This window comes from Eriocheir sinensis, chromosome 18 (genome assembly GCF_024679095.1).
Source record: "Eriocheir sinensis breed Jianghai 21 chromosome 18, ASM2467909v1, whole genome shotgun sequence".
In the NCBI taxonomy this organism is placed as follows: domain Eukaryota; kingdom Metazoa; phylum Arthropoda; class Malacostraca; order Decapoda; family Varunidae; genus Eriocheir; species Eriocheir sinensis.
In genome coordinates, this window is record NC_066526.1 from 13,197,483 (window position 1) to 13,212,544 (window position 15,062).

Here is a 15,062-nt window from a genome sequence, read left to right on the forward strand (position 1 = left end):
GAAAGGAAGGGAAGGGAGGGAAGAGGGAAGAGGAAGGAAGGAGGGGAAGGGAATGGAAGAGGAGAGGGAGGGGAAGAGAGGGTAAGGGAGGGGAGGCGACGGGAAGGGTATGGATGAGAAGGAATGGGAGGGGAAGAGAGGGAGAAGAGGGGACGGGAGGCGAGGGGAAGAGAGGGGAAGGGAAGGGAAGCGAGGGGAAGGGAATGGAAGAGAAGGGAAGGGAGGGGAAAGGAAGGTGAAGAGAGAGGAAGGGAGGGGAAGAGAAGGGAAGGGAGGGAAAGAGAGGAAGAGAGAGGAAGAGAGGGGAAGGGAAGGGAGGAAGAAAGGGGAAGGGAGGGGAAGAGAGGAGAGAGAGGGGAGAGGAGGGAAAAGGAGAATGATAAAAGGAGGAATAAAATGAAAGAATAAGGGGAAAGGAAAGTGTGGGCAAGGAATAAGAGGAAGAAGTGAGGTGGGAAAGGGGAATATGAGGGGAAGGGAGGGGGAAGGAGGGGGAAGAGGAATGAGAAAGGTGAGAATTAAATGAAAGAATAAAGGGGAAAGGAAGTTAGAGAATGGTATAAGAAGAAGTGTAGTGGGAAAGGGGAGGATCAGGGGAAGGGAGGGGAAAGGAGGGAAGAGAAAGGAGAATGAGAAAGGGGAGAAATAAATAAAAGAATAAAGAGAAGGGGAAGTAAGAGCAAAGAGGAAGAGAGGAAAGTGAGGGGAGAGAGGAGAATGAGGGGAAAATTAAGTGAGGGTAATGTTTAAGGGGAAGAAAGGGAAGGAAAGATGATGGAAAGGGGAAAACTAGGGAAAAATGAGGGGAAAGTATACTGAGGGGAAGGTTTACTGGGAAGAGGGGAAGGAGAAAGGGGAAAAGGGAATGGGTATGAAGAATGCGGGGGAGAGGAGTAAAGGGAAGAGAAAGAAGGGGAAGTGAGGGGAATGGTAGAGGAATGCAGGAAGTGAAGGGGAGGAGGAAAGGCAAGGAATGGGGGTTAGTAAAGTGAGGGGAATTAGGAGGAGGGGAAGGAGGGGAGGTGTGAGAACGGTGTGAGGGGAAGAGGAGGAGGAAGGGAGGGGAAGGGAGGAAGTGTGAGAGGGAAGTGAGGGGAAGGCCTGGGGTTAGAGGGGAGGTTTAAAGGAAGTGTGAGAATGGTGTGAGGGGAAGAGGAGGAGGAAGGGAGGGGAAGGGAGGAAGTGTGAGAGGGGAGTGAAGGGAAGAATTGGGGAGTGAGGGGAAGGCCTGGGGTTAGAGGGGAGGTTTAAAGGAAGTGTGAGAACGGTGTGAGGGGAAGAAGTGGAGGAAGGGAGGGGAAGGGAGGAGAAGAGGGAGTGTGAAAGGGAGTGAAGGGAACAATAGGGTAGTGAGGGGAAGGCCTGGGGTTAGAGGGGAGGTTGGAAGGAAGTGTGAGAACGGTGTGAGGGGAAGAAGTGGAGGAAGGGAGGAGAAGAGGGAGTGTGAGAGGGGAGTGAAGGGAAGAATAGGGAAATGAGGGGAAGGCTTGAGGATAGTAATACGAGGGAATAGAAGAGAGAATAGAGAAAAGGGGAGAAGAGAAGGGGAGAAAAATAGAAGAGGGTACAAATTCCAATCCCTTCTCTTATTTCAACTTTTTACCCCTCTCTTTTTTTCCCTTCGTTTCTCTTCCCTTCTCTTCTTCAACTGTACTCTCTTCCTTTTTATCTTTCCTCCTTCCCACCCCTCTTCCCTCTATTTTCTCTTTCATTTCGCTTCCATTATATTATTTCCCTTCTCCTCCTCCTCAACTATTCACTTCCATTTCCTTCCCTTCCCCATTCTCCTTTCCACTCATTTTCCTCATTATTTCCCTTCATGTGTCTCCCATTCTGTCCCTTCCCATCCCTTCTACCTCTCCCTTTCCCTTCCCTTCCTCCTTTCCCTTTCATTCTCTTCCTTTCCATTCTCTCTCTTCCCATCTTCTCTACCTCTTCCCTTCCATTCCTCATTTCACTCCTACTCTTGACCTCTGCCTTTCCTACCCTCCACACACACACACACACACACACACACACACACACACACACACACACACACACACACACAGGGCCCCCTACCCCCGCCCTCCCTAACAGCCGGCACGGTCCAGTTCATAAATCACAACCGGTTCGTTTTCAACACTGGAGTTCATGCTCATGTTAATAGAGGCGAGTGTGGCACGTTAATATTAGGACCCGTGACCCTAACCTACCCTCCTACCCCTCACTCTCTACCCCTTACCTACCCCTCCCTCTTCTATTACCTCCCCTTACTACCACCACCACTGCTTTTCTCTCTCCCTCTCCCTCCCTACCTATTCTACCTCCTCCCTCCTCCCCCTCTTCTCTGTTAACTGCCACCAGATGTCACCCCCAACGCTTCCTCCTCCTCCTCCTCCTCCTCCTCCTCCTCCTCTTCCTCCCTCATTCCCATCCAATCCTCCTCCTCCTACTTCTCCTCTTCCCCCTCCTCCTCCTACTCTATTACTCCCTCTATTATTACTGCTCCTAATATTACTGCCCCTCCTCCTCCTCCTCCTCCTCCTCCTCCTCCTCGCTTGCTTGCTCAGTTGCTCCTCTTTTCAACTTTTCTCCTCCTCCTCCTCTTCCTCTAATTCTCTTCATTTACTTTTATTTTGTTCTTATGTGTTTTTTCTCCATGTTTTTTTTTCCTTCCTCCTCCTCCTCCTCCTCTTCCTAGCTTTCTATCATCACCTTCATTTTCCTTCTCCTTTTCTTCTTCTTCCTTCTCCTCTTTTCTATTAGTTTTTCTCCTTTTCTGTGTTTCTTTTCCATGCTTGTTTTTTTTTTTTCTTCCTCCTCCTCCTCTTCTAGATTTCTTCCTCTTACTACTACTACTACTACTACTTTTTTTTACGGGCCTCCATCTATTAGAGTTGCGTTGTGAGCGGTATATTCTCTCATATCCCATATCCTACAACTACTACTACTACTAGGTACTACTACCACATCTACTGCTACTACTTCTACTTCCTGTCTCCTCCAAATCCTCATTGAACTTTACTACCCATATTCCTCCTCCTCCTCCTCCTCCTCCACCACTTGACTCCACTTCATTCCTCTTCTTATTCTCCTCTCTCCCCACTAATACCATAAGGGTTCCTCTCTCTCTCTCTCTCTCTCTCTCTCTCTCATAGGGCCACCCTCAGATACTCTTCATATCCTCTTCAGAATCTGACTCTCTCTCTCTCTCTCTCTCTCTGATGATGATGATGATGATGGTAGTAGTAGTAGTAAATATAAGTGTACCCTTTTTCTCCCCTTCAAATGCCTATTCTTCCCCTCATCTCCCCTTCTTCCCCTTCCACTCTCTCCCCTTCATCCCCTTCCTCTCCATTCTTCCTGTTTCCCCTTCACTCCTTATTCTTCTTCATTCCTCTTTCCCTTTCCTTTTCCTCCCCTTCATAATCTTATCTCGCTATGCTCCCCTTCACCTTTTCTCCCCCTTCAGGTAATTCATTAACCTCCCCTTCACCCTCCCTCCCCCTTCAATTAGCTCCCATACGTCAATACATCTCCCCTTCCTTCCTGCCTTCCATCTCCCCTTCCTTCCTTCCTTCCTCCCTTCATTTCCCTTCCCCTCTCTCTCCCTCCTTCTCCCCATTCTCATTAAAACTTCATTACTTATTTCTCACAGGTAGTAGTCTCTCTCTCTCTCTCCATAATCCAGTCCCACGCACCGTATCACACCTCCTCCTCTTCTTCTTCCTCTTCCTCTTTCTCCTCCTCCTTTTCCCTCCAACACACACCAGACGTCCTCCTCCTTCCCTCACCTACCCCAGAAAATAATCTATCAACTCTCTCTCTCCACTTCACCATTTTTCCCTTCATTCCTCTTCCTTTTACTTTCTTTCCTCTTCCTACTTCCTCCATTTCTTTCCTTTTCCTCATATTCCTTCTTCATCCCCTTTATCCTCTACTTTCATCATTCCCTCTTCCTCCCTTCATTACAGCTTCTTCCCTCTTCATTCCATCGTTTCTCTTCCTCTTCCTTCCCCTCATTCTTTATCCTTCCTCTTCCCTCTTCCTCTTCCTTCCCTCAACCCTTCATCTTGCTCCCCCCCTCATACTTTTTTCCTCCCCTTCATTCCGTCTTCTCTCTCTTCCTTCCTTCCTCTTCCTCTTCCTCTCCCCTCATTCCAGCAAGTCTTGAGGAACAACAGAAAGAGTCGTCAGGGAACAAACTTAAATTCCAAACTTTTGATCAACTTCGCCACACACACACACACACACACACACACACACACACACACACACACACACACACACACACACACAGAGTAGTAGTAGTAGTTAGGTTAGGTTAGAAGAAGAAGGTTAGGGCCTCTCTCTCTCTCTCTCTCTCTCTCTCTCTAAAACCCCTAACACACACATAAAGAGGTAAAATACACGTAGAAAAGGTGGCAGGTCTCTCTCTCTCTCCAGCCAAGCGTGCGCCACTAAAGAGGTTCTATTCACCGCTGCACAATCCACTCCCCGACTCACCTCCACCACCACCACCACCACCTTCAACACCAACACCACCACAATTTACTTTACCTTCAACTCCAACACCTCCACCACCCCATCAACACCATTTACTTCACCTCCACCGCTACCTTCAACACCACCACAACTATTACCACCACTACCTAAAGTCCTACAACATCACCATCCTTTCAACTTCATTTACTTCATCACAATCATCACCACCACCACACTCATCACCGCCACCACCACCACTACCTAAAGTCCTACAGTCATCACCATCCTTTCAACTTCATTTACTTCACCACCACCACCACCACCACCACAGAAGTCAGTCATCACCAAGTATACAACAATTCAACACCACTCACCATCACCACCATTCTTGCACCACCACCACCACCACCACCACAGAAGTCATCACCAAGTATACATCAATTCAACATCACTCACCATCACCACCATTCTTGCAACACCACCACCACCACCACCACAGAAGTCATCACCATGTATACAGCAATTCAACATCACTCACCATCACCACCATTCTTGCAACACCACCACCACCACCACCACAGAAGTCATCACCAAGTATACAGCAATTCAACATCACTCACTCTCACCAACACTCTTGCAACACCATCACCACCAGTCTTTACCCTCTTCACCACCACCACTCCTAACACCACCAATGACCACCACAACCACCGCAACGATTTCCCCTTAACCACATCCACCTCCACTGCAAGGACACTACCACCAACCATAACAATAACCACTACTACTACTACTACTACAAATGCGTCAGTCTACAGTAGAATAGGAACCAAAATCAATACCGTACGTGTTATATAAACCATTCCTACAACCACCACCACCACCACCACCACCACTACTACTACTACTACTACTACTAGGACTACTACTACTACTACTAGGACTACTACCACTACAACTTATAAACACCTGATGAAAGAAAAATAAGAGTCTACGAATATCATTAAAACTCATTATTAACTTAGAACAAAAATATATAGAATAACATTAAACTATAATAATTATGAAACTTTCTCTCTCTCTCTCTCTCTTAGGACAAAGGCTACATACACTTCACTAAGGCTTACATAGAGTTGAAAGAGAGAGAGAGAGAGAGAGAGAGAGAGAGAGAGAGAGAGAGAGAGAGAGAGAGAGAGAGAGAGAGAGCAGATTAGGCAGGGCGCCCTTAAAAGCTATCTCTAAGGAGCCTACGACATGGTTGACCTTTTTAAGGGGTGACGTGAAGGAGGAGGAGGAGGAGGAGGAAGGCAGAAGAGAAGTGATGAGGTAAAAGTTAAGTGTTGGTGAGTTCGTGAGAGAGAGAGAGAGAGAGAGAGAGAGAGAGAGAGAGCAATGGGTTATCCGGTGAGAGGGCTACATTGATTCTTATCTCTCTCTCTCTCTCTCCTAACATAGACACACACAAAAAAAAAAAATACACAAGAGGCAACAAAAAATAATAGAAGCAGGTAACAAAAATCACAAAAAATAAAGAAAAAGAAAAATATATAAAAAACAAAGAAGAATAGGGAAAGGAAAATAAGTGTACAGCAGAAAGATAAAAGTATACACACACACACACACACACACAGGGCAGCTCGTAAATAAATAAAGAAAAGGAAAATATAAAAGACTGAAGAAAAGGGACAGAGAAAAGTATAGAGGAAAAAGATAAACACACACACACACACACACACACACACACACACACACACACACACACACAGGGCAGCTCGTAATACTTCATAACACTCGGCGGTCTTTGTGGGCTGGGGTGTAGACATGACTACCCGCCACATTAACTCCCCAGATTCATCACCCACAACAAGGAAATGCCCCTCCCCTTCCTCCTCCTCCTCCTCCTCCTACCTCTTCTTTTTTTTCTGGGACTCACTTGCTTTCCACTCCTTTATCTCTTTCTCTACCTCTCTTCCTTACCTGACTTATTTTCTTTCCACTTCTTCTCTTCTTCCCTCTCTCTCCTCTCCATTCCTTTCCTCCTTTCTTCCTCTCCACCTCCTTTTTTACTTTCCCATTCTCTCAACCTCCATTTTCCACTCCATTTCCACTCTTTACTTCTTTCTCCTCACCTATCCTCTCAATCCCTCCCTTCCCACTCCTTTCCCTAACCTTCCTCTCTTTTCCCCTTCCTTCCTCTCCATCTCCTCCTTTACTTTCCCATTCTCTTATCCTCTCCTTTTCACTCCATTTCCACTCTGTCCTTGTTTCTCTTCCCTTTTCCTCTCAATCCCTCCCTTCCCACTCCTTTCCCTAACCTTCCTCTCCTTTCCCCTTCCTTCCTCTCCATCTTCTCCTTTCCTTTCCCATTCTCTCATCCTCTCTTTTTCACTCCATTTCCACTCTTTTCTTCGTTCTCACCTTTCCTCTCAATCCCTCCCTTCCCACTCCTTTCCCTAACCTTCCCTTCCCTTCCCCCACTCCTCATTCAGTTTCTTTCCACTCTTTCTTTTTAACATATTTTCCTCACCATTTCCCTACTTCTCACTCCTTCCCATCTTTATCTGCCTCCCTTTTCTATCCCTCTCTTCCACCTCTCCTTTCCTTCTCTTTCTCTCATTTCCTCTTTCACATTCCCTCCCTTCCCACTCCCTCCTCCCTCTCCTCTTTCCTCCGCACCCCATTTACCTTCTCTCCTTCCAGTAGCAATTCTTTACCAGGCTTGCTGTATTTCACCACACACACACACACACACACACACACACACACACACACACACACACACACACACACACAAACACACTTGCATATGTCTTTTTTATATATATATTCTCTTTCTCGTGATTTTTCTTTAACTCTCCTTTTCTTTTACCTACATTTTTTGAGCTTTCACTTCGTTTTGAATTATCTTTCTCTGGCTGTATGTGTGTGTGTGTGTGTGTGTGTGTGTGTGTGTGTGTGTGTGTGTGTGTGTGTGTAATTTCAGCTCGGCCCATTACGCACATATACTTATGACCTACTTAACGACACACACACACACACACACACACACACACACACACACACACACACACACACACACACACACACAGCCGGCGGTGAACAGAGGGTGGATGAATACAGGGATAAAGCGATGGATGAAGGTGGATGAAAAGAGATGAGAAGGGTAGAAAAAGGATGACGGTGGTAAAGGAAGTGGATGATAGAAAAGCGAATGAAATAAGGGTGGAAAAGACAGTGAATGAGAGAAGGGAAAGCAGTGGTGGATGAGGGGAAGGTGGATAAGAGAAGTGGATGAAGGAAGGCAGTGAATGAGAAAAATGGATGAGAGGAAAGAGAATGCGAGGAGGGAGAGGAAAGAGAGGAAGGAGGAGAATGAGGAGGGGGAGGGGAAAACGAATGAGGGGAAAGAGGAGAGGGAGGATGAAGGGAAAGAGGAGAAAGCGGGTAAGGGGAGGAATATGAGGGGAAAGAGGAGAGGAAGGAGCGATGGGAAACGTAGGAAGGGGAAGGGAAAGGAAGGTGAGGGGAAAGAGGGCGGGAGAGGGGAAAGGGGTTGGGAGAGGGGAAAGAGAAGGTGGGAGAGGGGAAAGAGAGGATGGGAAACGGAAACGAAAGAAGGTGAGGGGAGAGGAAGGAGAGAGGGGAAAGAGATGGGTGAGGGGAAACTAAGGAAGGTGAGGAGAATGGAGGATGAGGGGAGTGGGAGGGAGAGAGGAAATAGAGAATGGGAGAGGGGAAAGAGAGGGTGGGAGAGAGGGGAAAGAGAGGGTGGGAGAGAGGGGAAACGCAAGAGAGGGGAAAGGATAGTGAGGGGAAAGAGAAGGTGGGAGAGGGGAAAAAGGGTGGAAGAGAGGAAACAAATGAAGGTGAGGGGAAAGGAGGGTGAGGGGAGAGGAAGGAGTTGGTGGGTGAGGGAAAGAGAAAGGAGAGGAAAGAGAGAATAGGCAAGGGGAGGAGGGAATGGTGAAAGAAGAGAGGGAGTGGGAGGAGGAGGGGAAAGAAGAGAGGGAGGAAGAGGGAATGGAGAAAGAAGAGAGAGAGAAGAAGGAGGAGGAGGAGGAGGGGAAAGAGGGGAGGAGCGAGCGGGTAAGGGGAACAATGTCTTCAAAGGTCTTTATCCTCTCCCCTCTATTTTTCCCCTCTTTTTGGAAAACACAAAACAGGGCCTTACAAAAACTTCCTTTGTGACATGGAAGTAGAAAGCTTTGTACAGTCTCCTCCTCCTCCTCCACAATACAAAAGAGGAGGAGGAGGAGGGAGGAGGAAATGGAACGCAAAGAAAAAAAGCGAAAAGAATAAACAAGAGGAAGAGGGGAAAAGGGAATAAAATGAAAAGGTTGAGAAATAGGAGTGAGGAGGAGGAGGAGGAGGAGACAGTTGGGATGGTCTATGAGAAGGAAGAGGAAAAGGAAGGGGAAGAGAAGCCAAATGATGATGATGATGGAGGAGGAGGAAGAAGAGGAGGAGGAGGAGGAGGAAGACAAGAATATAATGATGAAGACGACGAGAATTATCAAACCTTTCTCTCTCTCATTGTAGAAGTCCTCTGAGCGCTATATCAATACTCTCTCTCTCTCTCATTCAGACGAAAAAGGGGGGGACAGTTATAGACAAAAAAAAAAAAAAAGGAAAAGAAAGGAAAAACATAAGAACGAAAAATAAGAAAGGAAAAAAAGAAATAAAGAAAAAGAATGAATCAAAATGGAAAGAAAATCAAGCCAGGACATTTTAAATACGAGAAAAGGATAAAAGGAGGAGGAAAGGAAGGATGGAAGGAAGGAAGAAAGAAGTATGAGAATAAAATGAGTGACTAAATGAAGGAAAACTATGAGAAGGAAAAGTATATGGAGGAAAATGAGGGGAAAGAAAAGGGGGAACAATGAGAAAGAGAGAAATGTGAAGGGAACGTGAGAGGGATAAATGTGGGGAGGGGGGAGAAGGAAAAGAAAAAAATATGGAAAACTGAGAAAAATATAAGGAGGAAAATATATGGAGGAAAAATACGAGGGGAAAAATAATAGGAAAAAGTTTGGCCCCTTTCCCGAGACGTTTCCCAAATCCCATTAACTACTTTTTAAAACTTTTCTCTCCACGTAACTGTACACAAAATGGTCTCTCTCTCTCTCTCTCTCTCTCTCTCTCTCTCTCTCTAACCTAATCTCACCTATACAGAATACACGAACAGCCTTCCATCTCTCTCTCTCTCTAACTTATTCCAGCCTAACAAAAAAACTTCTATCTCTCTCTTGTTAACCCAGAGAGAGAGAGAGAGAGAGAGAGAGAGAGAGAGAGAGAGAGAGAGAGAGAGAGAGAGAGAGAGAGAGAGAGAGAGAGAGAGAGAGAGAGAGAATTTCCATTTTTCCTCAAGAAGGCACAGAAGGAGGCAAGAAAATTACTGGACGACTGCCAGAGACGAAGAGGGAGGAGGAGGAGGAGGAGGAGGAGGAGGAGGGGTGTTGGTGCTGGAGGAAGAAGAGGAAGTGTGTGGTGGATGGAGACGAGAAGAAAGAAGAGGAGGTGGAGGTGGAGGAGGAGGAGGAGGAGGAGACTAAATGATGGTGAAGTAGAGGAATGGGCCCTCTCTCTCTTTTTCCTCCTTCACTGTTACTGTTGGTGATCACGTGAGAGAGAGAGAGAGAGAGAGAGAGAGAGAGAGAGAGAGAGAGAGAGAGAGAGAGAGAGAGAGAGAGAGAGAGAGAGAATTAAAGAAAGGAAACACAAAACAACAATATTTTTCCCTTAACTCGTCCAAATCCTATCCCTTTTAGTGAGAGAGAGAGAGAGAGAGAGAGAGAGAGAGAGAGAGAGAGAGAGAGAGAGAGAGAGAGAGAGAGAGAGAGAGAGAGAAATGAAATTGACATCTTGAAGTTCAATAAGAAATTTTATTCGGATTCGGATATGGAGGGCGGTTGAGAGAGAGAGAGAGAGAGAGAGAGAGAGAGAGAGAGAGAGAGAGAGAGAGAGAGAGAGATGGGGGTGAGGGAGTTCAGTTCGACACACACACACACACACACACACACACACACACACACACACACACACACACACACACACACACACACACACACACACTCTCCAACGAGGAAAATTTCTCTATCGACGGAGCGCCACTGAAATCGCCGTAGCCTGAGCCGGATATATTGACGCGGCGGGCGGAGTGGCGTGGAGGGTTAGGCTGCTGTTATTTCCGGGTCGAGAACGGGAGGTGAGGAGAATGGGTGAAGAGGGAGGGAGGGGGAAGAGAGGGCAAGAGGAGAGAGGCTGAAGAGGGAGATACAAAGAGAAAAGGGGAGACATAAGAAGGGTTAGGGATTTAAGAGGAGAGAGAAAGAGTGGGAGAGTGATAAGGGGAAGGAAGAGGAAGATGAGGAAAGGAGAGAAAGAATGGGGAGAGAAAGGGCTGTAAAGGAATAAGAAGGGAGAGGGAAAAGGGGGTTAGAGAGGAGACAAAGGGAGGGAGAAGAAAAGGGGAAGGAGGAGGGAGAAGAGTATGAGAAAGAGCTGAAAGGGAGGGAAAGGAGGGAAGAAGAGAAAAGAAAGGAGAAGGAAAGGAGTGGATTTGAAAAGTTCAGAAACGGAATGAAAGCGAATACGATTAAAAGAAAGGAAAGTAAAGAAAGGGGGTAAGAGAAAGGACCACGAAGGAAAAGGAAGAAGAGTATGAAAGAGACGAAAAAGAGGGAAAGGAATGAGGAAAGGAAACGAAGAGGAAGAGAAAAGAAAGGGAGAAGAAGGAAAGGATAGAAGGATTTGAATAGTTCAGAAATTCAATGAAAGCGAAAAAGATTAAAAGAAAGGGAAGAAAGGAAAGAAAGGGGGATGAGAGAGAAGGGAAACGAAGGAAAAGGAAGAAGGGTAAAATGGAGAATGGATAAAATAAGGGAGAAAAGATAGGAAAAGGAGAGAAAATAAAGAGAAGGGAAAGGAAGATTACTGGAATTGTTGTTTATGGAAGTGAAGGAAAGTAAAGGGAAGAGGAAGGGAAGGAATAAATATGAAGGGAGGAAGGGGAGGAAGGGAGGGAAAGGAGAGAAGGGGAGGAAGGGAGGGAAAGGTGGAGAGAAATGAGGAGGGAGGGAGGGGAGGGCATTATAACGAAAATCTTCACATACACACACACACACACACGAAAACCTTACCACCAAAGACGGAAGGAGAGGAAAGAGGAGGAGGAGAGATGATGGAGGAGGAGGAGGAGGAAGAGAGGAAAGGGAGGGAGGAAAAGACAATAACATAAGCACCAAGGGGGGGAGAGAGGGAGGGAAGATATGGAGGAAAGAAGAGGAGGAGGAGGAAAGAGAGGATGAAAAGGGGGAAAGAAAACATACACTGAGGAAAAATAAAGTGAAAAAAAAAGATAAACCAAATAAACAAAAATAAAAAAAATAAAAATATAAAAAAGAACTGGAGCGAAAAGAGAATAAGGATAAAAAAGGAGAGGAGATGAGGCACGGAGGAGGAGGAGGGGGAGGAGGAGGAAAGAATAACCCCTCACTTAAATACGGGTCGAGTTACCGTGGAGGTTTACCCGGTTTTAAGAGCAACACCAAGAGGAGGAGGAGGAGGAGGACGAGGAGGAGGCCAAGATTACTAGTGTTTTATGAAGGTTGAAATTATGTCTACCTGTAAACTGGCCTCTTATAAAGTCACGGGAGGAGGAAGAGGAAGAGGAAGAGGAGGAGGAGGAAAAGAAGGAAAGAGGAAAAAGAAGAGGAAGGTTTCGTCACTGGAGTTATGAGGTTGTGGAAGGAGGGAGGAAAATGAGGAAAAATAAAGGAGGGAAGGACAAGAGGGAGAGAAAGTTTAAGTAGTGAAGCAATAGCAGTAGTAGTAGCAGTAGCAGTAGTAGTAGTAGTAGTAGTAGTAGTTGTAGTAATAGTAGTAGTAGTTGTTGTTGTTGTTGTAAGAGTGGCAATATAAGTAGGGCAATAGCAGAACAGTAGTAGTAGTAGTAGTAGTAACGGGGCATGGAAATTGTATGTATATAACTATTAGATAGACAGATAGATAGATAACAGTAGTAGTAGAAGTAGTAGTAGAAACCCTAACACTTAAAAACTACAACCACACAAATTCACACTTACTCACCTCACACTTACTCCCTTACTCACACTTACCCTCGCTGCCGTCCTAACCTCTCATTACCTTCCCTTCGCACCCTCGACACACCTGGTCACCTGTCCCAAGCTTACCTGCAAAGAGGGAAAGACACGGGTTAGATTACAGAGTCAGGCACTAGGTCAGACGTTGTTCATCCTAGTAAACACAAGCTCCCAAGATCCCTGGTTAGTACATACTCCCTCCTAGTCGCTGTTCATCCTGTGGCGAGAAAATGGTGGTGGTGGTAGTAGTATTGATTGGTACCTGTGTGTGTGTGTGTGTGTGTGTGTGTGTGTGTGTGTGTGTGTGTAAGAGCGAGCGAGCGAGAGAGAGAGAGAGAGAGAGAGAGAGAGAGAAACGTTATGATCTAATGAGAAATAAAGGCATGGTAACATTTTGTAACACACACACACACACACACACACACACACACACACACACACACACACACACACCATTATGCTCTTTCCTCCCTTCATCTATAACGCATCATCTTCCTTCTCTTCCTTCCTCTTCCTCTTCTTTTTTTCTTTCTCCCCTTCTTCCCTCCCTTTATCAAGTAGCTGGTCAGTGTCTCCTACTCTCATTACGGTGCCGGCAAGCCAAGTCCGTGTGTGTGTGTGTGTGTGTGTGTGTGTGTGTGTGTGTGTGTGTGTGTGTGTGTGGACAAATGCCAGAATAATGTGGATGTGAGTCGTTCCATCCGCGCTTTACGACGGATATTACGACGACGACCCGGGACCCGCGCCAAGACAGGGCGGGCTGCGGCGGCCTCGGGGAACGCCGCCCCCGCGTGTGTGCGTGCGTGTGTGGGGCTGCGGGGTGCGGGGGTTAGTGCGGATGACAACTAGGTCTGGCAGGCGGGGTTGGAAGAGGGGGTGGTGAGGCGCAAGGTGTGGGTGGAGGGGACGGTGGTGCGAGGTGTGGGAGTGGGGTGGAGGAGGTGGTGGGGCCGCGGTAGTGAAGGTGTGGCGGTGGGGAGCAGGAAGCTGGTGGTGGTGGGCGGGATCGATGGCTGGGCCGCGTCCGTGTGATATTCAGGGCCCGGGGGCACCGAATGTCAACAGCGGCGGCGCCCCTGGCCAGGCACGGCATCAGGCACTCCACCGCCGCCGCCTTGTCCTGGGACAGCGGCGGCGGCGGGGGCGTCGGTGGCACTGGTGGCGGCAGTGGGCGGAGTTTGTACCACACGGGTGGGTGGTGGGTGGGGGCGCCGACCCCCGCCCCGCTGCGGCGGCCGCCGAGCGACCTTCCTCCAGCCTCACACGGGCCGGGGCACCGCGGGGTGAAGGTCGAACCCGCACGCCAGGCAAGCAGCGCCTCGGGGCGGGGGCGTGTGCCGCGTTGAGGGGCGGGGCCCAGCTGACGTACAGCCGTGCCACCGCCCTGCCACGTGCCCCGCGGCCGCCACTCGCCCTCCCTGCACAGCGGAGCAGCTCGCCTGGGCCGTGGCAGCACACGGCGGCGCGTGGCGGCCTTCGTGCCAGCAGGAAGCAGCGGCGGCAGCAAAAAAGTAAAGAAGCAAGCAAGCAACACAAGCCAGCCGGCTCGCAGGCGGCGGCACCTGCCGGTGGGAGGCAGCAGCAGCGGCGGCGCTAGCTACCTGCTGTACAGCAGGCTGGGGCAGGCGGGGCCGGGCGTGGGGCGGCAGGCCCGGTGCGGGCGGTGGAGGAGGTGGAGGGTGGAGGTGGAGGAGGTGGCGTGGCAGTTACCTGTGGGCCATGGTGCCGTTGGCCGCTCACTCCGGCACCACCTGGCGTCCCGGCTGTCAATCAATAGCCGGCCCGTTTGCCAGCCGCACGACGCCCGCTGCTCCGCCGGCACTAGTCTCTGCTGCAGCAGGCGAGGGCGCGAGGGGCGGCGAGCAGGGCGGCGGGGCGAGCCATGGCGGGCGAGCACACACTGCTGGCAGCAGCCGCCGCCGGCCGCCGCGGTGTCATCGTACCCCTGCCACGTCCACGTGCACGCCACCAACGCTAGTCACCCCGCGGCGCCGCGCGCCACAACAATAGTCACGCCGCCACGCCGCGCCGCGCCGCAGCCCGCCGCCCGGGGCCGGCCGCCGATGCCACGGTGCCACCCCGGGGCCGACAGAACGCGGGGGAGAACCTGAGGGCACGGGGGCGTGCTGGGCATGCCGGCGGAGCCATGCAGGGGCGGCGGCGGCACTAATGGCATCCCCACGGGGCCAGAGGGAAGGGACGGGCCGGGGAGGCACCGGCATGCCGCTGACTACTGAGAAATCCACCCAGGGGGCGGGGCGGGGAAGTGCACCAGCACGGGGGGGGGGGGGGGGAAGAGGGGGGAGGGGGGGGGGCCGTAAGGCCTGCATTACACATTTATTCCAATCTATCTATTGATTAGTCAGGTGCAGGGCTGGGCGGGGCGCAGGAAAGGGCCAATCATGTGTTTATTGGTCGCCACCACAACCACCACCCACGGGGCCGGGGGTGCCAGGGGGGGGCGGTGGTTTACCCGCAACTGACCACAACACA

The 15,062-nt window shown here is 49.3% G+C and overlaps 1 protein-coding gene across 10 annotated transcripts in view; it reads right to left on the bottom strand.

The window, feature by feature from the left end:
- The window catches only part of LOC127000324 (heterogeneous nuclear ribonucleoprotein L-like), a 268,424-nt gene that overhangs the window by 66,395 nt on the left and 186,967 nt on the right, over window positions 1-15,062 (bottom strand). Inside the window, exon 1 of one of the 10 annotated variants that reach the window (XM_050863920.1) lies at window positions 14,280-14,492. The exons of the other annotated variants lie outside the window; for them this stretch is intronic. Within the exon in view, the coding sequence (XP_050719877.1) occupies window positions 14,280-14,290 (11 nt within the window). The 5' untranslated portion in view covers window positions 14,291-14,492. Of the gene's footprint in view, window positions 1-14,279; window positions 14,493-15,062 lie in introns of those variants that run through there. 10 annotated transcript variants of the gene reach the window in all.